A 25,142-nucleotide genomic window follows, 5' to 3' on the forward strand; every position below is an offset into this window, starting at 1 on the left:
CAGGGGACCATATAGTGAGTTGCAGTGATATCTGTGCGCATTTGTGAGACCAGCAGAAGGTGGGGTCCCTCTGATGTCTCCTGGTGCCCCGGAGCCACCCCCTCCTGTCTTTCTGGACATCCTTCTTCCCTAGGCAGCCTGGGGCATGCTCGCCCTCACTCTAGGTTACTTTGCATTTCCTGAGTTCTACTTAAGGAATTCAGACAGTACACGCGTTTTCCCTTTAAGTCCTCTTTGACTTGGCAAAGTTCTTTAGAAGATCCAGCTATGTTATGTGTATCAATAATTCAGTCCTGCAATATCTATTGAAAACAAACCTTGGGCTAAGCCGAATGGAGGTTACCATCCTTTTGTTCGTCGATTGCCTCGAGCAGGCCCCAGTAACATCTCCTTCGTCCTAGCCCTGAGATTTTGTAAAAACTGCCATATTAAAAGCTCTTCCAGGATTAGGAGAATGAGACCCATCATGGTTACTGGTATTTGGCATATTGGGTACGCCACGGGGAGTTTGCCAGACTCTGCCGTGTGGGCAGGTTACATTCGGTAGCCTGCCATTTTGTCAAAAGTAAGAATGCGGCAATAAGTTGTCGCGCGATAATGGAGGTTACCAGGTGGGGGTTAAAGGGAGGAGAGGGGCTAGGGAGGGATGGGTGGAAGAGAAGGGACTTAGGGACAGAGTTGGTGGATTTGGGGCACCTCAGTATTGGGTATGAGGAATAATTTTGTGCGTGTGAAGCATGAACATGAGTACTGCCTTAGACCGTGTTACTACAGTGGTAATAAAATAAGGTAATATTAGACTAAAAAATAAAAGTAACCCTGGCCTATTTACAACTATGATTCACTTTCACGTAATTTCCTGCAAAGGAGGTGACAGTTTAAGGAAATAAAACCAGAATTCCCGTTTTCCAAAAAATAATAATTTCAATCCTTTATGATTGCTGGAAACTACTGTTTTCTAATATGGTATGGATTCATGGCATGGATATAACACAATATACATTGTTTATCCATTCCCCTGTTAATGGATATTCAGCAGTTTCCAGTTTCAGGCTCTGGGTATGTGGGTACAGACCTAGGTGGACATGTATCTTCTTTTTTTGGGACAATATAGGAGTGAAGTGGCTGTGTCACTTGTCAAGTGGCTGTTTCAGTGACTTTTGACCATGAGGGAAAACACTAGTAAAGAGTTATATATCATCTATTAATAACTTCATTTTAGGGGGGCTGGTTTGGGCCATACATAGAGGTCTCAGGGTCTATTCCTGGCTCTGCTCAGGAAGTGACCCTTGGTGGTGCTTCAGGGACACAATGTGGTACTGTGAATGGATCCTGGTTCAGCCTTATGCAAGGCAAACTCCTCACCTTCTGTATTATCTCTCTGGTCCTGTAAATAGTTTCTGAATTCAGCATTCACACACACACACACACACACACACACACACACACATACACATGCACATGCACACACACATACACGTGCACACACACATGTACACACACATACACACATATGCATACACACATACTTTTTTCTTACTGAATCACTGCCTTTGTCTTTTGTTTTCATTTTTGGGGGTCACATCCAGCAGTGCTTAGACTTACTCCTGGTTCTGCACTCAGAAACCATTCCTGGTGCTCAGGGAATCAGGCGGGGTGCTGAGGATCGAACCCAGGTTGGCTGCATGCAAGGCGAGTGCCTTAACTCATGTACTATATCTCCAGCCCTGCCTGTGTCTAAGAAATTACTAAAGTCTTTCAAATGGCCACAGGCTTTTCCATTTACGCCACCAGCGGAGGAGAGTTCTAGCACTCTATCCCCATTTGGTATATTAGCCTTTTGCACTTGATCCATTCTCTAGGCCTGGTACTGGTGTCTCATTATGGTTTTCACCTGCATTTAGTGCTTCACCATCTGAGTGAAGTGCAGTGTCATTTGCACTTCCTAGTGACTGATAGTGGCTGAACATTATCGTCTTCTCATTTCCTTTTTTACAGCCCATCTTCTTTAGTTTTTAGATCTTATTTGTTTTGTTTTGTTTTGTTTTTGTGGAGGGGGTCCTAGTGATGTTAGCCCTTGGGCTTGACCATGCAGTCTGCTCAGACCAGAGGAACTGTGGGTCCCAGGGTTAGGAAATCTTTGGCTTCCAAGTCTCCTTGTTCTTGCTGTGTTGTTATCTTTTTGGCAAGTTCGAGAGTTTTCTATATTCTTGAGCCAAGTTCTTCATCAGCTCCATGCCTTGAAATATTTTCTTCTGGTTGTCATTGTATTTTCATGTTATGGAAGGGTGGGGTAAAGTCACACAGGGGCAGGCTTCTGGATGTATTGGGAAGGCACAGGAGGTACCAAACGATCGGAAAAGGGGCATGAGAGAGAAAAGGGCAAGTAGTGAGTACTCAGTTTTTTTTTTTTTATTTGCTTGAGTGAACTGGTTTGAACTGGGATCGATCCCATAACCCAATTCTATCTGAGTCTCATCCCTTTCTTTTCCTACCTGGCTGTCTGAGCTTTGGCAAAGCTACTGAAAGGTCATGCGTGCAGAGGTGAAGAGCCCCAGGCGAAGGTGTGTTGGGGACCTTAGTCTAGGGACTTTAGTCTTGCCTTCAGAACTCAGAACTCCAAACTCGGAGTGAGGAGATTTGGAGGCTTATCTCTTGCTCCCGGGCAGGTCAGTGGGGTTTTGCTGTCACTAAGGAAGCTGCTTGAGCAGCCTCTGTGTCTGGAAGGTCACGGTCCAGATAGCACAGAGCACATTTTGTTGCCAGGACACGGGCAGAAAGAGATCAGAGAATCACAATTGGGTTTCTCATTGTCCAGATTGGACCCGACAACAGGCACCTCAGATCATGTTCCAGTGGCCAGAGCAAGTCATAAATTGACCTGGTGGTGTGCTGACTTGTGTGTGCCATGAAGGAGAGAGCTCAAGGGTGGTGAACACTTAGAGCGTCAGCCTTACAGGTAAAGAGCCAGAGCTCGGTTGTTTGCTGTGGCAGGATGACTACTGCCTATCTCAGTGGCCACTGGACCACAGAGATCGAACAGTTGGGTTCAAAGGAGAGCTCTAAAGGCGAGATATCATTGAGGACTTCATGGGTGTAAGTGTTGAGTAATGGATTTTTCCTCAGTGTTGGTTGTATCCACCTTGAACAACGTTGTTCAGGGTGGGTCTGGTTTGCTTTTCCCTCATTTTGCATAAACTTACAGTTTTGATGAATCTGTTCATGATGTTTAGGGCGGGTGGACTAACTGTAAATAGTAGTTAAAGCCCAGGTTGGATGCAGTTACTTAGGCAGAGAGCACTGGGAGAGCCAGGAGGTTTGAACCTTGGAACTCTCTGACACGGAGAGATTAGGATGATGAGGAGGGGAGAGGGATGAAGGGAACGGGACAGGGAAGAGAGCACTATAAGAGTGATGGAGAGAAATAATCAACCAGGAAGTGGGGGGTGGCGCTGACAGGTGTGGTCAAGTGTACTGCATGAAACTCCCTCAGTAACAGTACTTATATAGTCACTCCCGCTTGCCAAATTAAAAAAAAAAAAATGTTCCTGTCACTGAGGCAGGCTGTGGATGGGAGGGAAACTGGGGACATTGGTAGAGGGAAGTGGACACTGGTGAAGGGACTGGGTTTGGAACATCATATGCCTTTGTAATTCACATTGACTGAAGAAATTAATAATAAAAGAGAAACTGAAAAATCATTTCTCTAAGTTTGGAAAACGTTATTTAGCTTTTGGGGTGTTGGTGTTTAGCAAGAAAGGTAGAGTTAGGGAGCTGTACTGCCTTGATACATTTCAATCTTTGGTCTCTCTCTTTTGTTTTGGGGCTGCACTGGGTGGTACTCAGGGCTAACTCCTGACTCTGAGCTTAGGGACCATTTCCGGCGGGACTCAGAAGACTCTTTTGTGGTGCCGGGGATGGATTGGACCCTGGTCAAGCAGTGCTAGTGCCCTGTTCCCTCTTCGGTCTCAATATCTGATCTGTTGCAAGCTGAGAGAAAGGGAAGGATTCAATAAATGCCATTGCCTTAAAAATGTGCAGTATATTTGTGGTTTAAGTTCTTGAGTAAAGTTGCATAGGTGTATGACTTTGTAAAATTTGAACCAAGTAGGAGAGACATATTAAAGATTTCTCCCTTCATATTTCTAAAGGGGGAAAAAAGGAAGAAAAACATTGTGAATCAGAACTGATTAAAAATATGGGCAAGTCTTGTCTTCTTTGAGAGTAATTTTTATGCTCACTCTCTGTTACCTGCACTTAAGACTGCACTTGGCATTTGAATTGTGAAAATAAGGCACTTTCACTAACGAATAGTGTACCAATCACTGGCCAAGTATTTAGATTCATTTGTTTATTATTATGATGTTATTTCTCAAAGTCAATTTCTTAGAAAATAGAGTAACATTGGTTGGGTGGTTAGGGAAAAAAAAAACAATTAAATCCCCTTTTTCCAGTCTCAATCAGTTGAATTAGAATGTTTGCTAGAGGGACTTTAGGACTCTCCTTTTTAAAATGATGAGATCTGTCTATAAAAGATGTAAATGTGTATGCTAAAAACATACTAATAAGTGCTATCGTACTCGCTGTACGTCTTCAGAGGAGGATGTGGTGTTCACCGAGCAGTGATTAGGCACATGGGTGAAGTGGACTGTCTTCAACAGCTGGCAACCAATAGGAGCCTTTATTTGGCCCCTGTTCCTACAGTTAGTGTGACATGACTCCTTTATTGTGTGCTAGAAACCTCACAAATAGGCGAGACTGAGTGGTTGACTTTCTTGACAACTGAATGTTGTCCCAGATCATTCCATCATCGTTTTCCCTTTTTGAGTGGAGGACAGCAGGATGTGGTCTGAATAGGCTCCATCCCCTCCATCCTGGTGGCCAGCCTGGATCTGGATGGTGCTCGCCCTGGCAGGCATGGAGATGGCTGTCTTCTCCCCGGCCCTGGGTGAGGACGGTGTTTTTTTAGGGTAAACATATTCAGCTGGCACTTGGTCGTATTTTACTTAGCAGCTTGGAGGATTTTGGATTTTGGAACCGGCAGTTAGTAGTGCAGAATTCCAAGTAGATTTAGAAGTCAAAAGTTTTGACGTTAGATGAAGCAGAAAGGTGGCCAGCTAAAAGTGTGTGTGTGTGTGTGTGTGTGTGTGTGTGTGTGTGTGTGTGTTCATCAGTTGGGTTAGTGGCCAACTCTCTATCCAGAGCATTTACGGAAGGTCTCCCGAGCAAAGAAAATTATAGCATGTGGTGAACTCTTTAAGATATAGACGAAGGTCATGGCAGTCTGTGGGTATTTAAAAAAGGCTTTCTGTCTGCTTGGAAAGCAAATGAAGCACTCATTACTAACTTTAAAATGATAGCTCTGGGAGGACTTTTGCGAGAGGTGAAAGATCAAGATCATTGTAGTCCAAATGGAGACAAAAGTTCAATTTCGGGCTTATCAGGGAGGCCTGAAGCATTTCAGGGTTATTTTGCATGGTCAGTGGGGAGTTGGTCTCGCTAATCCAATGCATGAAGATAAGATTCATTGAAACATTTATAAAGGCATTTGGAAGAGACCTAATCAGGGGAGAGAGAGAGAGAGAGAGAGAGAGAGAGAGAGAGAGAGAGAGAGAGAGAGAGAGAGAGAGAGAGAGAGCGAGCTTGAAGTGTGAAGCCCCTAGATCTGTCAGTTACCATCTGGGCTTGGGCAGCCCCTTGCTTTGTTGTGCCTCACCATTCTCTTCAATGAAATGGGCTCTAGCTGCTTTGCTTACAGTGGAAGTTGAATGACTTCCTAGAGGAATCAGCTCCTTGAAAAGCACTGTCAGGATTAATTCCTCCTGCAAGCTCGTTAATGACCTCACTTATGCTCCAGCCCCCTGTGCACTCTGGAAAATAGGGAGAGTTTTTCAAACTCTGTGATGGATGAAAAAACAAATGGCAGCAGCAGCAGCAGCAGCAAGAAATTCTCTGTTCCCGCTGCTCTTCTTCCAAGACCACCTGTAACCTTCATTTCATCTTCTAGATGGAATGACACTTCCTTAAAAGCTCTAGGAATTGTTGACTGGGCTTGTTCTAAGTTGCTACGAAACTAGTTTGAAACATCATAGATCCTCTCCCAGCATTGTGTGTACAACATGGAATTCTCTCATTTACCCCCTCAGTGCCCTTCAGACTGTCTCTCATTTCTACCGTCTAGCTCAAAAGGTGCTTTGTACCTATTGCCAGTGATTCCTTGTCGGCAAACAGTGTTCAATTCTCAGTTCCTATTTTCTGGGACCTAATTGTAGTCTTTGGAACCATGGCCGTTGCCTCCAGGGACTTCTTTTTCCTCATTCTCTTCTCTGCTAATTCTCTTCCTGTTCTTCTCCTTTCTTCTCTTGACTGGTTTATTTCCCATTTCAGTGGATATATCTTGCTGAGACTTCCCTGATCATGAGGCATTTTTTAAAGCATTAGAAATTCTTATTTCCTAGTTCTTCACTCTATAATAACTGAAGGCATTAGGGCCTCACTTCTGCATCAGCTGTCTCAGATGTTCGGATCAGTCCTGTCCTAGCCTTGGGTGAGGAGCTTGGAAAAAATGCCATGACACACCATCACCACCTTTGTCATGACTTCCCTAAAAGATTGGATCCCTTCTTTTATCATTACTCACCTGGTCATCTGAATGCCCATCAGGTATGCTCTGGGCCTCTCTGAATGCTCATTTCTTCATCTTAGGGGCAGTAGTATTGTGACCCTATTTTATAGACCTGTTATAAGAATCTCATAAAGTCATATGCAGAAGTGCTCATAAAATATGAGGAAATATATATGTATCAAGCAAATACCAGCATTATCATGATTGCAGAGATTCACTGCTGAGATTATTTCAATTTATGAGTTGGTCTTACTGCTTTCTCAAGAACATGATCTTCTAAACCGATTAACTCCCTTCACCCAAAAATAATGAGCACTTGGCTCTACTTTGCTGTATTTGCTAACTTGATAGTAAGGGTGTTTCATATAAACTGTAAATCCTAGAAAAGCACCTAGGACCTAATAAAACCAATCAACCAGCCAGTCAGCCAGCCAACCAATGAATTATCCTGCCAATCAACTAGCCAAATCAGCCTAGTCAAATAGCTGGACAACCAACCAAATAATCAGCAGACAGGCAAGCGAACTGTCAGTTAACCAGCTCACCTACTAATCTACTAAATAATCTACCAGCCAAATAATCTAACAGGCAACCAATCAACCAACCAACCAACCAACTATCCTCCCAGTCAACCAGCCAAATCAACCAGTTGAATAGCTAGACAACAACCCAACCAATGAACAAACAGGCAAGTAAACTTCCAGTCAACCAAATAGCCTGCTAATGAACCAAATAATCTACCAGCTAAATAATCTGCCAGCCAACCAATGAATCAACTAGCTATCCTACCAATCAGCCAACCACCCCAGCCAACCCAGCCAACCAGCCTGTAATTCACAAAACGAATTGGGTATGTCCCTGAAACGTGTGTCCCTGAATACTACATAAACACAGAAAGAAAACTTGTTATCTAATTTTTCAAATTTTTTAAAGAGGGGAGGTTATATTGATTTAACATAAATTTTTTTTCCCATAATTTTGGAAATTTGGGGACCACTCAATCCCATACCTAACAGTCTTTCCTTTCTTTCAGGACTCTCCTCCAATGCCACCCCTCTGATTGAGTCTTAGCTGATGTTTTGTATTGAATACATTAAGAATGTATTCTTAATGGGAAAGAGTGATAGCATAGCTGGTAGGGCATTTGCCTTGCACATGGCCAACCCGGGTTCAATTCTTCTGCCCCTCTCGGAGAGCCCGGCAAGCTACCGAGAGTATCCTGCCTGCATGGCAAAGCCTGGTAAGCTACTTGTGACATATTCAATATGCCAAAAACAGTAACAACAAGCCTCACGATGAGACATTACTGGTGCCTGCTGAAGAAAATGGATGAACAAGGGGAGAACAGTGCTACAGTGCTACAGTATTCTTAATCTTGCCACAGTGATGTTGCACGCACCGGCCTCATCCAGCGGTCTTCAGGGTTTAGTCCTGGTTCTGCTCAGGGGTCACTCCTGGTAGTGATCCAGAGGCCATATGTGGTTCCAGGGATCAGACTGAATTCTGATGTGTACACAGCTCTGGCCTAACCCCTGTACTATCTTTTTGTCCCAAGAATGCTTTTTTTGTGCCTCTGTTCCTACACTCTCCCTCAGTCATTATTTTGTGGTATGTATTTATCTCACCGACCTGTTTGTGCCTGTTCTGTGTAGGGATTGCGTGCCTTAGCTCCCTTAAGTCAATAGAAGAGTCTCCATACAAAAATAGCCAGGGCATATTTGGGGGAGCAAGAGGGACTTCCGTGTTCCTTTGATGGCCCCAGTAAAGTGGTTCCCTCTCGCATTGCAACCATGTCTCAGGCCTGTATTTCCTCACTCTCTTCTTCAAGAGTCTTTTTGTATATTTGCTGTGTCCAAATGAAGTAGACTAGGATTGAGCAGAGTTCTATCGAGATTTTTTTTAATGCAGATGCATTTTAGTTCCCATTCAAAGAATTTGTTTTCAAGGCTGAAGTGCATGTTTTGTATGTGGGGGCCTTGGGTTCAGTTCCAGGCATCATGTGTTTCCCTGTGCACTGAGTCAGGAGTAGTACTCAGCACCGTGGAATGAACTCTCTCTCCCCCTCAAAAAAGAGCTTGTGGGAAAATTATTCTGAGTTTGCACTATATATGGACTCTGAGACAATGTTATGACAGAGTTCCAGGCTAATTATAGTTAAATTCATTTCACACGTGTTTGTAAATGGTAGAATTTCTCAAATAGTCTGACCGTGATGTTTCATTCTAGAAAACAATCTGAGGAATGAACTTTATGAGATAAGGCCTATTTATGTATATGTTTGTGTAATCTGACTTATTTTTTTTTCTAAGTGCATGATGTATTAGCTTTGAAAATGTTTTTCAGGGGCACTGATCACTGTGCCTTCGACTCTCGTGCTGGTTTGTGTTTAGTCCTTGTCAGGGTAGAGTCTGGCATACTTGAGGCACTGGTGCAGAGGGAGTTTCTCCACCCCGTGAGTGTAGAGGAAGCATCTACTTAACATCATCATTATACACGTCTCATTGGCTCACAGCATTGAGGAAGAGCAGTTTCTTGTGCTGTGGTCGGTGAAGTTTTACAACTTCAGGCCCAATTCAGTATGGATTGCTCGCAGTCGAGAAAGAAGCAGCAAGTTAATTGAGCTTGAAGTGTGTTGGCTTAATAAAAGAGCCAGTTTAGTATTGGTTGGAAGCAGCCTAAAGTTCAGATTTCACAGAGTCTCATAGGATGTGGTGAAGACATGTGCTCATTTATAATGCACCATCCCTCTTCCCGATCCTGGAGGAGAGAAGGGGCAGGTGATGGTTTTAGGGCTGGCAACAGCGCATGGCCCTGGACGTCTTCCCTCTCACGGGCAGTTCCCGTGCCCTCTGCAGAGTGATCTGGCCATTCCCTTTATGGGAAGCAGGGACTCCTTTCCACTCCCAGGAGGCGCTCCCATGCAAAAGGAAGACTAGTAGCCAGGGTGTGGACAGCCCAGGATGTGGACAGCCCAGGATGTGGACCGGCCCTTGTCCCCTATGCCTTGCAGCTCCTTTTCGTGTAAGTAACAGTCCTTCACCGTTGGCACTGTTGTGAGTATTCACATTTGACAGATAAGAGAACTGAGCCCGGGGGGATCAGGGACCTTCGGAAGGCTTACACCACCCCCACAGAGCCTGAGCATGGCAGCAAACGCATGGCAGCAAAGGCTCAGCTCCTGACCTGCCTGGAGCCTCTTGGTGAATCCTGGAGGGAGGGAAGGGGCACTCAAAGACCCCCACCTGTCCCTGTCTGAGGTCCCCAACTGCTTAGGCAGGACGAGATTGTCCTGGGAATAAACCCCGACACTGCAGCGGACGGAGCTAGAGGTGAAATGAGTGCTCCGAAGTTGTGTGGGCTGGGCTGGGCTGTCTTCCGGACTAGAACCTCACCCCCTCCTCAGCCCTCTTCCCCCTGCGGTGCTCATGCAGGGTGCTCCCAGTGGAGTGTGGCATTGATCACCATGCTCCTCTCTTGCTTTGCTTTTTTTGGGCATGGGAGTGGGGGCACCCAAGGGCCCCTGGATAGCATAGTGTTCAGACCTTCCAGGGCTAGCATCAGCTGGGCCACCCCGGCAGTGTGTGGGCACCTCCAGGGCTGCGTGTGGCAATGCTCTCGGGACTGTGTGATTTCCGGAATGCAACCTGGTAGTGCACCTGCCAACATGCCAACCTCACCACGCTTCTGTCTGCCCACGGCTGCAGGTGGCACAGTGTGCCTTCTGTTCCACAGCGATATCCTGTGGGTCTCGCACATTCGTTGGTATATTCCAGTGGGCACAGTAACCATATTTGTTTCGAAGGAGTCTCTTTAAAAATCTTCTAAACCTCTCCATGTCTTTTTTGAAATACATTCCCCGAAGGCAGTGACTCGTGCCTCGCTTTGGTTTGTCCTCTGTTAAATCAGCTTTTACAGGAATATCCAGCGGTGCCCCAGACCAGCCCTCCTGGTACTCCCTGCATCGTGTGGTGATTCTCTCCAGCTTGGCTTTGTCTAGGCCTCCTTGGCCGTCGCTGCCATTCACTCTGGGGCAACCGCCGGTGGAGCTGGTGCCGTGCCAGGTGGGAAGGAAAGGGTTCTAGTGCTTGGAAAGGAATAAAAGCCTTTTTTTTTTTCTTCTCCAGTTGCTCTGAGCTGGAAGGAAATAAAAAGACTTTTCTATAGGGCTGATTTTGCATTTTCAGACCTATTCAGGGATTTCTTTGATAAAGCATAGAGACATTTTATTTTGGTTGCTGGATAGAATCTTCAGTCTTTTCTTCCCTCTTTAATTTTGGGGCATCGTAAACTAGCCGTCATGTAAGCATCACTGTGGGAAATGTGATTGTCATATCTAGAAACATTGGTAGCTATTTGATATATTTTGGGAAAAAATTTAGGTAGATTCCCCCCCCCCCCGTACCCCCTCCCACTTGTTTCTGTATGGGAATTTAAAAGTTGAGAGGAATAAACTATATATGAGTTTTTGTGTGTGTGTGTGTGGGGGGGAGGGTGGAGGTTGTTTTGGGGCCATAGCTGGCTGTGCTTAGAGCTTACTCCTGACTCAGTGCTCAGGGATTGTTTCTAGTGGGGCATGAAGGACCCTGTGCAGTGCCGGGGATCAAATCCGGGTGGGCTGCGCTCAAGGTAAGCACCTTCCTGCTGTACTATCTCTCCAGCCTAAGAGTCTTCTTTAGTTCATCAGATGTGATAAATATATTCTATATTCTGCTGTGTATCTTGGGCTGGGGTATAGTTCATTGAGGATAGTGCCATGCTCATGTGAGACTCTTGAGTCTGACCCAGGCACTAGTCTCCTGGGCACTGCTGGGAGTAGCTGGTAGTCCCTAAGCACTGCTGGGAAGAACCCTATACAAATTACTTTGCTTCTCTGTTTAAAAAAAAAAAAGAGGGGCTGTATAGCCCAGTGGGTAGGGTGTTTGCCTTGCACCTGGCCAACCCGGATTTGAATCCCAACATTCCATATGGACCCCTGAACGCCACCAGTAATATTTCGTGAATGCAAAGCCAGGAGTAAACCCTGTGCCTTGCCGGGTGTGACCCCCCCAAAAAAAAATAAAATAATAAAATTAGAAAATAATTATTCAAGTAGCACTGTAGCACTGTCCTCCCATTGTTCATTGATTTGCTTGAGTGGGCCCAGTAATGTCTCTGTTATGAGACTTGTTGTTACTGTGTTTGGCATATCGAATACGTCACGGGTAGCTTGCCAGGCTTTGCCGTGCAGGTGAGATACTCTCAGTAGCTTGCCAGGCTCTCCGAGAGGGGCGGAGGAATTGAACTCAGGTCGACCAAGTTGGCTGCGTGCAAGGCAAACGCCCTACCACTGTGCTTTTTGGCTATATTTTTATTTATTTCGCTTATTTATTTCTTCTCAATGGCATGAAATTGCTAGGGCTGGTGTGACACTAACATGTGGCATGGGCAACGTTCACAATGAGAGGTGACAGCTTGTCCATTACAGGGCTGGGAGGCGGGACCAGCCCACTTTATCCACCATCCACTTTACCTGTGATCTTGTGCAAAACACTCCAAACAACAAAATCCAAAGGAATAACCGGGCCTTGTGCGGGCTCCTCTCTCCAGGAGGGGAGCTTGAGAATCTTCCGGAGATGAGCCTCTGTGTGCTCTGAGCAATGGTGGGTCCTTGCGCCCTGCGAGGCACTGAGATGATGTTGCTGAGCATGGGGACCTCGAGTCCAAGGGAAATCCAGTGTTGTCGGCTTTCCTGGGGGTTCCAGTGAGAGGGGCAGATTTTCAAGGAAGGGGGATTGCAGAGGACGCGGTCACTGGACCACACCCGCAGGAGAGGTCCCTGGGAGTTGAGCTTCTGTCCTAGGGGCCAGAGCCTGTTTTTAGTTTTAGTTTTTGAGCCACACCCAGCAGTGGTCAGGGATCTTCCTGCTGGCTCTGTGCTCAGGGGTCATGCCTATCAGAGCTCCAGGGACCATACTCAGTGCCAGGGATTCGAACTGGGGTCCCTGGAACTCAAGGCCAGCGCCTTAACCCCTGTGCTATTTCTCTGGCCCCCAGGGCTCTGTGTGTACACACAGTGAGAATTAAATAGCAGATTGGTTGGGAGGTCCAAGAGAAAGGGTCTAATGTTAGAAGGGGTTAACCTTGGGTCTGATGTTGGAGAAGGTACCTTTGGGTCTTTGGAAGGGCTGCCATTGGATCTGGTGTTGGAAGGGGTATTGTTGGGTTTGGTGTTGGAAGGGATATTCTTGGGTCTGATGTTGGAGGGATGCCTTTAGGTCTGTTGGAAGGGGTGCCATTGGGTCTGGAGTTGGAAGGGGTGCCACTGGGTGTGGTGTTGGAAGGGGTTCCGTTGGGTTTGATTTTGGAAGGGGTGCCGTTGGTTCTGGTATTAGAAGAGGCTCCATTGGGTCTGGTGTTGGAAGGGGTGTCTTTGGCACATCTTCTCCCAGGAGAAATTCTGAGTCCTGGGCTTACAAGTGGTAGTGGAGCAGGGACTCAGGGTCCTTTGAACTGTGAGCAACTCCAGGGCACTGTGTGTCCTTGGTGCTGTCTTTACAGGAGAGAGGTGAGTTACCCCATGTATCAGTGAGGGTTATTTGGGCTCTTTTTGTATGCAGAGAAAACTAATCACAACTAGTCCAAAATGTGGGAGTATAATCATAAAGTATACTTAACACTGGAATGACACTGAATATGATTCAGAATAATAATGGTCTTTAGAAGGCTGCAGAGCTGAGTTGCTTTGTCTGGGCCCTTTGTAACTTAATGGCAGTAGTCAAAAAAGCTTCTAGGTTGAGTGTTCAGCTGCTTTGGATTCTTCTGGATGTGCAGATTGCCAACTAAGAAATATTTCACATCAGTGTCCCCGCTGCTTGGAGCAAGATCCAGAAGGCTTGGGGGAACCTTGGAAACACCCTTCTGGGATTCTTTATGCTGGAAATTCTGGAACAGATTTTGTGCTAAGTTTTTTTTCTTCTTGAATGATGGCAATGAAAGGATACATACTGAAGAGAGGCTATAGAATAATTCTCATTGACATTCTGCATCTTTGATCAAAGAGACACTTCAACAGCAAAAGATTTCTGGGCCAGGGAGGGTGGACTGGGTTCCATCCCTGGCCCCTCATGACCTTTCAAGCACGCTGCAGGGAATGTCCTCAACATTTAAAAAAATGTTTTAAATCTGAATTTTGGTTATATTTCTAATACTTCTTTTGAAATTGTGGTAAAATGTATCTGTACTATTTAGCTTTTTTAACTATATTTAAGTACTGTTCTGTGACATTGACATTGTATAACAGTCACCATCTGTGTTCTGAACTTTTAAAAATCTTCTCAAAGTAATAGTGCCATTAAATTCTGACCCAAGTTTATGCACAGAGTCCCCCCCCCCCCCCCCCCCCCATACACACACCGGCCACAAGGTAACCAACATTCGTACTTTCTGAGAAGGCTTATCATGTAAGAGGAGTCATTTTTGTATTTGGGGGACTGGTTTGTGTTACTCAGCTAATTGTTTTGCTGTACTTGGGAAATTTCATGAAATTAAAATTATTATTAACAACAATTACTATTTTTTGGGGGGGGGTTGATAGTATTGAATAGTATTTGAGCCACTGACATGATGTGACTGAGACCAGAAGCAAGGTGTTTCTGGCAATGGCAGGTATTGAGAGGAAGGTTTCTGCTGAGTTTTCTGTATTAGAAACTCAAATGTGGGGCTGGAGCAATAGTACAGTGAGGAAGGGGTTTGCCTTGCATGTGACCAACCCAGGTTTGATCCCTGGCACCTTGTGTGGTTCCCCAAGCACTGTTAGGAGCGATCCCTGAGTGCAGAGCCAAGGGTAAGCTGAGTACCACCTGGTGTGGCCCAAAACACAACAGCAATAACTGTCACTGTCACTGCCCTCCCGTTGTTCATCAATTGGCTCGAGCGGGCACCAGTAACGTCTCCTTTTTGAGACTTGTTGTTACTGTTTTTGGCATATCGAATACTCTGTGGGGAGCTTGCCAGGGTTTGCCGTGTGGACTGAGTACTCTCGGTAGCTTGCCGGGCTCTCTGAGAGGGGTGGAGGAATTGAACCCGGGTCAGCCTCGTGCAAAGGCAAACACCCTACCCACTATGCTATCGCTCCGGCCCAACAGCAATAACAAGATGAAATAACACAAGTGTGATACTATGGTATAGCATTTGATGTTTCCATATTATTCAAAGGAATTAGAAATGAATCCAATATGATTTTAGGATATAATTTGAAAGTTCATAAATTAAGCCCTAATCCCACTTGGCTTATTTTCAATTTGTGTCTCAACTGTTAAAGTATCTTTCTCTTTCTCAGAATGGATAGATTTTGGGGATTGGACATTCACCCTCCCCAAAAAGGATTAAGTTGTTGGTGATTATTTGCTGTCCAGGGAAAAACATCAATGGTCTTTTTTTTTTTTTGCTTCGGAAACCCCATTTTACCCTGCGCCTCGCTGTCTCTTTCAAAGCTCTCCCCAATCCGGCTCCCCACGTGGTATTTTTTTCAGAGGCTCTTCACAGAAGCACATTTCATTAGAACCTTCTGGTACACGGAGAGGGAAGATCCCTCCACAACAAGCCCAGTTAAAGGAAGAAATGGGGAGGGATAGGGCATAAGGAGAGCCAGGCCCCATGTTTGCAGGTCTTTAACCCTGCAGCCGGCAGTTCAAACCATTGTTTCACCCGTCATCCTGCAGCCCCAACAAACGGGTGGAAAAAAAGTAAATAAATCTGATGCCATTTTGCCCCTCCCAACTTTCTTCTCTGCGTTGCAATATGCAGTGATTAATATTCAGTGGATCCTGAAAGGTGAATGCTGGACTTTAAAGTCGGAACAAACACATCCCCGTTCAGTCAGGTCGGGGTGCGGCCTCTGTGAAACAGCTCTGAAGGTACCACACAGTAGCGGTGTGTGTGAGGACAATTTGGATCCTCTCGTCCACTCCAAAAGAAATCTGCTACCCCTGTAATGTTTTTTCCCTTGCCAGGACCTTCCTTGCCTGGTGTCATTTCTTGAGCTCTCCTGGGAGGAGATTAGTCTAAAACAGCGAAGTAGCCAGATGTCTGGTTCTGAGCTAGTCCCAGAGGCCGGGCGGCGGTAGGCGAGAGAGAAGCCGGGTCTGAAGATCAAAGCTACCTGAAAATTACTTATGGGCTCCTAGACTGTGTCATCCCCATTATTAACAGGCTGAGGAAATTTGTTTCTCTAATTAACCCTTTTGTTGGAGTACCCTTAAATTGGAGGGACTATATTTCCTTTTTTCACTCGGGTTTTTCTTTTGTGTAGGTTTAAAACACGTATACACCGCCACCCCACCCCAACCCCCCATAAAAAAGAAAGGAAGGAAAAAGGACTTCATATGCTTGATTGCAGTCTCTAAGCTGGTATTCTTAGCCCAAATAGCAGAGCCCTGCAGTATGTCATCAAATCATTTATTGTGAAGTAAGTGGGTGTTGTGATTCAAAGTTAAAATGACAAATTAATAACAAGGAACTCCCCAACTGGCTTTGAAAAAAAATTGTTCCCGAAAAGCTATTCTGAAAGCTCTAATCCTTTTAAGGCTGTTATTGGAACTTTGAGCTTCCTTCGAGGGGAGGTTTTGCGATCACAGCTTCCTGGTTTTCAAATGAATTCAGAATAAATCCCAGTGGTGGGAAATCTGTACCTTATTAATAGCTGACCTCTTTCATCACACACTGGTATTATAATGAAATGCTGATTTAAAATTCTTGCTACCCTTTACCTGTTTGCGTTCGTAGATACAGTTTCAATTGTGTAGGAAATACAAATCTGGAAAATATGAAGACTTCCATCTCTCACGGTAGTCTGAATCCTAAAGCTCTGAAAAAAAGCTGTTAGCTGAATTTTTTGTCGGGGGATAGGTAAAAATCTGATTATAATGTATGTCCTTCGCATCTAGAAGGGAGTCTCCAATCAAAGGATGAAAGATTTCGGTCAGGCTGAGTTTGGCTTTAGTTCACCATCATGTGAAAACAAAGTCCAGTAAAAACCTACTTCCTGTGTTCTCGGAGATATGATTCCGAACCATGGTTTCCAAGATTGCAAGTAGCCAGTCTTCGTGCTTACAGTTGGTACCATGTCGTCCTGGAAACTTGGCATCAACACTGTGCAAATGTCTCTGAATCTAATTGGAGATAAACATGAGCGAAGCACTGTAGCAACCTCCTATTCTTTATATGGCCAGGGCAGTTTATAAGGGTTTAGTCCGTGCCTCCCCCTTGGTTTCAGTTTGAAGAATTGAGGCAGAGATTCAGCTGGCTTCTCGAGCAAAGTACTCAAGAGGCTGTTATTTATTTATTTATTTTTGTTTTTTTGTTTTTTTGCTTTTTGGGTCACACCTGGCGATGCTCAGGGGTCACTCCTGGTTCTGCTCTCTGGAACCACACCAGGCGGTGCTCAGGGGACCATATGGGATGCTGGGATTCGAACCCGGATTGGCTGCATGCAAGGCAAACGCCCTACCTGCTGTGCTATCTATCACTCCAGCCCCAAGGCTGTTATATTTTTTCTCCCTGAAAAGAATTTGTTGGTTCTTCTGTGACAAAGGGTTGTGGTCTGTGTTATACAGACCCTTGAGAACCACCCCCATCACCGCAGAGGTCTATATGTCTGTTTTCGGGGGTTCAGTGCAGGTGGGTTCATTGTGGCCACTGATGGTGAGTATTTCTAGACCCCAGCACTGCTGCAGTGACAGGATCGCAGAACACCTCCTTGGAGCTGGTTCTGTAGTGAGATCGGATCTGAAGGAATTAGGCGAGAGTTCCAGGACCCAGTCGAGTGACTGAGGCACCTTCCACTCTGTTGTTGGTCAGGGCATTGTTCTCCTTTGAGCAAACTCCTTTGGGTGCCTTCCCTTTGTCTGTTCCCGTCCCCCCCCCCCCCCACATGCACACACTCACAATCACCAAATCAGCAAATCACAATCAGCTGATCACTCACAATCACCAAATCAGCAAATCACAATCAGCAAATCACAATTTGTAGATTTGCTGAGAAGACGAAAGAAGATTCTGTGATGGTGCTGTTGTAGGTCACTTGATCGGCTGTGGGTTTCCCATTTCCTGTGTGTACTGCTCCTGTGGGGGTCATCTCTTCTTGGGGCATTTCCGACCATAACATGTATGCTTCTAAAAATCAAAAATATCAAAAATAGATATTTTCCAATTTAAGAAGGTGGAGCCTGGTGGTTTTCTTTCTTCTTTCTTTTTTTCTTTCTTGGTTACTGGTCTTTATTTATTGTACTTTCTGTATTCATAAAATTGCTTTTTAATTACCTTCTCTTTTCCGATCAATTTTTTTCTCCCCTTCACCTTTCAGTTCTTAATTCCGTTTCAACTTCTGTCTATAACTTTCCAGGAGGGGTTCTGATCTTAAATGAGGACTAAGTTGTAAGAACAGTTATAATCACTTCTGAAAACTTTTTAATAACTAAAGGCATAATGATTTACTACTTGGGTATCTATTGAGATGGAAAACATCTTCAAACTTTTTAATGATATAGTTATGTGCAGAATAAAAATGACTGCAAAATAACTCAAGTCAGTGTCATCGGAATGTGATAATTCTTATTTTAAGAATTGCATTTTTATTTTTCTTAAAAAAAATACTTGGGAGTTAGGTGTAGATCTTAAATTTTTTTTTTTTTAAGTTATGATGGGTTGAAAGACCGTTAAAGCTTGTTTGTTAAATTTCTTTAGTGATTAAGTTATTTTTTTTTTTGGCAAAAATAATTTTACTGAAAGAAATTCACCTAGAGAAATGTGAGGGGAGAGATGAGGAGGAGAGAGATACGTGTTAAGAGAGAACAGAACTCTTCAGAGTGGAAGAAGCGTTAAGTTCTATTTATCCTCGGCAGAGTTTCTGGCTAATAGGCTATTAATGTTTAGAATGGCTGTATTTCGACTCAAGTGGCCTTAGACTGAACCTGCAAAGTGATAGGATTAGATTTTTCGCAGACCAGAGACACTTTTCCCATTGCTTTTGGAGAGGGCAGTCTAGAAGGAAAGTTACGTGTGGGGACAAAATTATGATCAGTCCTTGAATTCCTTATGACTTCCAACTATTGTTATAGAGCAAGAGCTTTTAAAATGAAGTAATTGAAAATTAAGTCATGTCATTGATTGTACCTGGCACGGGCACTTGGCAGATGAGAAATGTTTGAAGTGGAGCACTGTTTCTTTTTTTCAAATATGAGTTCTTCAGTTCAATAGGAAGCGAAACTACAGCTGACAGGCAATCGGGTCCCCGAAAATAATGTTTGGGGGAAGCCGGGTTTCCTGAAGATGTGACGCTCAGTTATTTTAGCCTGGGGATTTTGCCTAGGGGAAAAAAATGTATGTGCCTCAACAGCTGAGGGGCTATTTGGGAGGAAACAAAGTAAAATGGCATCTGCTTTAAGGTATAATTTTGATATCTCATACTTAATCTTCTCCTTGGCAGAAATGTCAAAATATACTAGCTACGAACCGTTCTGGAGTATCTACTGCACCACGAAATTGAACTGGGTAGATAAAGTCCTTAAGGATCCAGTCATTTTCCATGGGGAGAAAAGGGTTCTTTTTCGGTTATTCTCTGGAGAAAAGGGAATGCTCTGGGAGAATCAGAATGAAGAGGTAATGTATTTCAAATATAAGGATTTACAGCCTCCAGAGATGCTGCAGGCGGGGAAGACGAGAAAGGGGGCACGCCGTACTCGCACATAAATATGATTGGGCTTAATTCACAGCTTTTTCTATGTCTGATGACTCCCACTTAAAAGTTTGAAATAGCATTTCCTTTCCTTATATTTTATTCTTGTATTTTTAATTTTAACCTCAGCCCGCATGGAATTGTTTCTGCGGGGTATGATACTCTGACTCTGTCCCTTCTCTGCCATCCTTCAGAGACCAAATTATTCTTGCTGCAGAGTTGCTGTTTAAACTTCAAATCAAGTTCTCACTAATGGACTAGCTCGATTTAGATTGTATGCGACTGCTTTCCTTTTGCCTTCCCGAGAGTAGACGCAACCCCCTGGAAGAATTCAAATGGTAAAAATCTAGGCTACCATTTATCCTGGTATCACATGGCTGTTGTTTATTGTTCTTTAGTAAAAAAAAAACATAAAGTTTCTGTATTTAATGACTCAGAAGATATATTGCATTTTGTCAGCATCTAAGAATGTATGAAGAATAAAGAGCCTTTAGAATTCCCTAAAGATCAAGAAGGGGATGTGTATAATTTTGCTTCTTAACACATACAGAAGCATTAATATTTATTGTTAAGTTTAGTATTTGTATTTATACTTCCATCTCTCTATATATTATAGCCTATTGTATAGAGACCATTAAATAGCTGAGGACTACACAAAGAAGAAATCAAATTTTAGGTTTTTTTTTTCTTTTTCTATTTGAATTTTCTGCAGGTTGTTTGGTCGTAAGCAAGCAAATTTGTTTGAAATGAGGACATTCAGTTTACTTAAAGCCCTGTCTTGTATGTATGGACGTAATCCAAACAACTGGCAAATTGCTGAATGGTCACCATCATCTGTTAATGTAATGCACAGACTATTAATGCCCTGGTGTCAGAGGCACCTGCGCTGTGAAAATCAGCTCCACAGGCAGGTAGGGCCCCGGATACCTAATTCCTACTTAATTATTAGACTGTACATGAAATATATGGGGTTGCTCAACTTAAAAAATAGTATTTGTTTCCTAACATTTAAAATTCATGGAAATGTTAGACCAGTGTACTTCTGTTTTACTGGAAGATTCATTTCTTATTAAAATGGCATTCAACCCCCCCAAAATAGAGTGTTTCCGGAAACTTATTTTTATTTTTTTTTTTTACAACAAATTCTGGATGAATAGACTGTTTCCCTTGCCAGAATAATCGGTAGCCTCATGCTCTTTGAAATAGTGCTCTTTGGGGTCCTCCCCCCATGCACATGAAATGTTGTGTGTTTTTCTCCGTAACCTTTAAAAGGGGAAATTGTTTCAAGGACGCTGAGCACTGCTCTCAGCAACTGAAGTCACCTCAAGCATGTGTTTGTGTTGCTTTCGAGATGCTCTTGTTATAGATATGCTGTCTCCAGCGGATGGTGTGTGCACCCCCAATACACACACACACACACACACACACACACACACACACAGAGACTCATATACACATACAGAAAACACTCACAGTCATCTTTAAAAATATTTTTTTATTTTATAAGGTGATTCACAATATTTGATTACATTTAATATTCAAACACCAATCCCCCCACCATTACACTTCCCCACAACCATATTTGGGATGTTTCCATCCCAAGCACCAATCCCTGTTCCAAAGCACAACCGAAATAATATATTTTATATGGTCTGTTCTGCAGTCAAGGCTGGAGCGATAGCATAGTGGATAGGGCATTTGCCTTGTATGTGGCTGACTCGGGTTCGATTCCTCCATCTCTCTTGGAGAGCCCGGCAAGGAACTGAGAGTATTCCACCCACACGGCAGAACCTGGCAAGCTGAACCGTGGCGTATTCAGTATGCCAAAGACAGTAACAAGAAGTCTCACAATGGAGACATTACTGGTGCCCCGTCGAGCAAATTGATGAACAAGGGGAGGACAGAGCTACAGTGCTACAGTGCTATTGTCTGTTACGAAAAACCGCTGAAAATGCTACCAAAAAGTATCCATAGAGAAAACAGTGTGAAGATTGTTCTTTTTTGGCAGTGGCCATGAAGACATTCTTTAGGATATCACTAACATGTTCTTAAAGGTTGATTGATGTGAGCTTTCGTATATATATCTGAAAATATGTATATATGCAAACATACATATACATATTTCCCTCTATGATTGGTTGCCGACTATTTGAACCCCGTCAAATGTGGTGTGGTGCTTTTGGATAATGGGTAGGAAGTGTCTTATGGACACACACTCATTTTTAACCTCATATGCTCGGAGTGCTTTGACCAGAAGGAAAATCACTCGCAGCCGAGGCCTGAGCAGAGTGCAGGTCAAACCTGCGTTCAGAGGCACCCACAGTGATACAGCAGCCACGTGGGCCAGTGACAGCCTTCCACATATGTGAGATGCAAAGACCGCTTCGTCCGCTCGCTTGTGATTCTCTGCTTCAACCAGTCGTCAGCACCCCGCCCTTTCCGCAGGCTGGAGTCACCACGCACAAACCTTCTCCTCTGTTGCGCATGGACTTGGATGGCCGTGAAAAACACTCTATTCCGAGAAGCGAGTGATGTAGGACACCCCACCCCCTACCCCTAGAGGAAAGAGTAAGGGCTTCCCGTGGGCCACCCCCATTGCCCGGTCCTCCATAGAGCCACCCCTGGCCACCTAGCCTTTAGCTGGGACCAACCTGGCCCTTGGCACCTGGCCGTGCGCCTTGCTGTCTGTTCTCTGCCCACCGCTGCAGTCGGGCCCCGAGTCCCATCAATTTTGGAAAGTTGAAAGGCAATAAGTCAATTCCCTGGAAATGATGCCACCGTGGAGATAGATGCCAGTCGGGAAGCGGGAAATGCATGGAGCACATTAAGCAGACCTGGAAGAATGGACTCCTGTCTTTTGTCGTGAGGTAATTGGGCCCCAACCACTTGGCAGGAGCCTGTGCGTGGAGCCGGCTGTAGCTGCCACAGGTTGATGGGCAGGTGACCAGGCTGCTTCCAGGGGCAGCCCGGGAGGCCCGGCCTAATATGCTGTCTGCCCTGAGGGCCTGTGGGAACACAGTTGGATTATTATGTTAATGCGTGAGCCTGCTGCCCTCTTCCTCTCCCAGCTGGGTTCCCTGTTGTTAGAAACTGCTTTGCACTGACAGTGGAGTAATATGCTTCATGATTGAAAGGGCAAAGGGGCTTGGAAGGGAGAGGGGGAGGAAAAAATAAAAAAAGAATAGGCCTGTGCAGATATGCAAATGAGAGGAAATCCGCAGGAAGATTTCCCTGCCCTTGCGGAGAGAAAATTGAGGGGAGAAAGTTCTAGTTTTCTCCAGGTGCTGTATGTCCAGGCTGAATCTCCTGTCCATCCCCCCTCACCCCACCCCCAAACTGCACTGGGCAGTGTCACCTCAGCAAGCTCTTGCTCCCGAGAGCTTGTCCCCGAATTGGATGTACTGGGTGGTGTGCAGCAGTGAGGCCTTTGGGAGGACCTCAAAGCCTCATTCCATTCCGTTGTATTTTGGGGGCACATTTTTTTGTTGTTGCTTTCTTTGGGGGTTCACACCCGGCGATGAACAGGGGTTACTTCCAGGAATGACCCTTGGTGGTGCTCAGGGAACCATATGGGATGCTGGGAATTGAACCTGGGTCAGCCACGTGCTAGGCAAACACCCTATCACTGTGGGTCAGACTTTGTTTTCCATGGAGGTTTTCAACCTTGACACCATCGGAGAGCAAAAAAGGGAGTGTTTTTTTTTTTTTTTTAAAGGATGCTGAGGGGTTTGCCTTTGGTGTTGGCCTCACTTTCATTTATTTGGTGCCAGCTTTCGAATACTGCATAAGCCTGTCTTTGCGGGGGTGGGTGGGCTTGGAAGTCGAGGCGAGGCGAGGGGTGGTTCTGGCACAGAGGAGGATGGAACCACTGTGGGTCAGACTTTGTTTGCCATGGAGGTTTTCAACATTGATGCCATCGCAGAGCAAAAAAAGGGAGCATGGTGGGAGTGTGGCCTTTGTTATCTGCAGATCTATCAATTCTTGCTCCAGTACCCACTGCACCTAATTTTTATTTATTTGGTGAAGGGGGAGTTGGAGGCCACACCCAGCTGTACTTAGGGCTTACTCCTGGCTCTGTGCTCAACCTTAGGAGGGGCCAGGCTTCAACCTGTGTCATCCACATGCAAGGCAGTGTCTTACCCGCTGTATTGTCTCTCCTGTCCCCTTTCTCTTTGAACATTAGACCTTCTGTGGTCTAATTTTAGATGAATCATGTTCCCTCTCATCTACCTCAGCTATAAAATGGGCATATTTTATAGACATTTTAAATATTTTAGATGAGAGAATAATGACCATAAACCACTTAGCCTGACATTCATCTATTGAGTATTCATCAATGCTTGCCATAATTATACTTAATTGTCATTTGTTAAATGACCAGTTTTATGTGTTAGGGCATTAACTCTGTTTTCAGTGGATTTTGGTGATTGAGGATTTTCTCTTTTCCTCTCCATTAGAGATTCCATAACTTATTTTTTCTACTTTTCCTTTTTCATGGGCTGGAGCGATAGCACAGAGATAGGGCATTTGCCTTGCGCGCAGCCGGCCCGGCCGAGCCGGGTTCGATTCCTCTGCCCCTCTCAGAGAGCCAGGCAAGCTTTTGAGAGTATCTCACCTGCACGGCAAAACCTGGTAAGCTACCCATGACGTATTCAATATGCCAAACACAGTAACAACAAGTCTCACGATGGAGACGTTACTGGGTCCGCTCGAGCAAATTGATGAACAACGGGAAGACCGTGACCGTTTCTTTTTCATGAAAAAAAAAATCACTCTGTACTTCTTGTTTGTTTTTGGACCCCCCTGGCTGTGCTGGGAGTTACTACTGGCTCTGCACTCAGGCACAGTTTCAGTGAGGGTAGGCTGTAGGCTGGGGAGTGTCAGGGCCACCCGTAAGTTTACATCGGGACTGAGCCCACGATGCAGCTTCCAATGTGACTGCAAATAAAGATTCCGGACCAAGGAAGAGATAAGGAGGCTGTTTTCATCCTTCCCTAACCAGACAGGTTTTCTGGTTTCTAATACTGAATTCAGCACCTGATTTCCTTGGTCCGGCTTCACCGTCAACCATCTCTTTGCCCCAGTCTCTTGTGCTTTGTAATTAGTGAGCACTGCACCCTGCCATGTGATGGCGAATGAAGAAGACGACAGATACGGGGTGCTTGGCACACCAGGAAGGACCAGGAAATGGTGAGCATTGGCCTGAGGGTCTCGGCAGCTCCCAGCAGACCCTCCTGCTTTCTTATGCTCTGCAGATTTACCAGGGGGAGCCACAGAGAGATTCTCAAGGTTTGTAAATGCAGAACGTCTGGGTCGAATATAGACCTCCATAGGCGAATGGAATGTTCACCGTATAACTGCTACAAAAAGAATGCTCCTGATTCTTTCTAATCACCTGATACTCTAGAGAAAGCTTTGCTAAAGTCTGAGTACGATACCTCCTGGGGGTAATGTAGGGAAGTAGAATCAATTCTGAAAAGGTAACAGTGCACTTGGCTTTGCATACTGTGTCAATGGGGGAGAAATATATTCTAAGCAGTTCTTCTTTGTCATTGTAATAGAGATCTTTCATCACATGTATTTATATTATCTATTTAGTTTCATAGATGGCCTGTGTGTATGTATATTTATGTATGTATGATATATGTGAGTGCCTGAATATGTTTACACAATTATACATATTATAATGGTAGTTATATGTTACTATATGTGCACCTATCTTTATTTCAGAATCTGACATATTCTTAGAAATATTTCCAGAGGAGCTTTGTTCAAGCACATGCCTTACAAATAGAATTTTAGCCA

General features: G+C 44.6%; 1 protein-coding gene across 4 annotated transcripts in view; it reads left to right on the top strand.

Moving 5' to 3' along the window:
- SLC10A7 (solute carrier family 10 member 7) overlaps nt 1-25,142 on the top strand; it is a 212,532-nt gene that overhangs the window by 12,427 nt on the left and 174,963 nt on the right. The window contains exon 5 of one of the 4 annotated variants that reach the window (XM_056119051.1): nt 20,050-20,128. The exons of the other annotated variants lie outside the window; for them this stretch is intronic. Within the exon in view, the coding sequence (XP_055975026.1) occupies nt 20,050-20,064 (15 nt within the window). The 3' untranslated portion in view covers nt 20,065-20,128. Of the gene's footprint in view, nt 1-20,049; nt 20,129-25,142 lie in introns of those variants that run through there. 4 annotated transcript variants of the gene reach the window in all.

This window comes from Sorex fumeus, unplaced genomic scaffold (assembly GCF_029834395.1).
Source record: "Sorex fumeus unplaced genomic scaffold, SorFum_2.1 ptg000039l, whole genome shotgun sequence".
NCBI lineage: Eukaryota > Metazoa > Chordata > Mammalia > Eulipotyphla > Soricidae > Sorex > Sorex fumeus.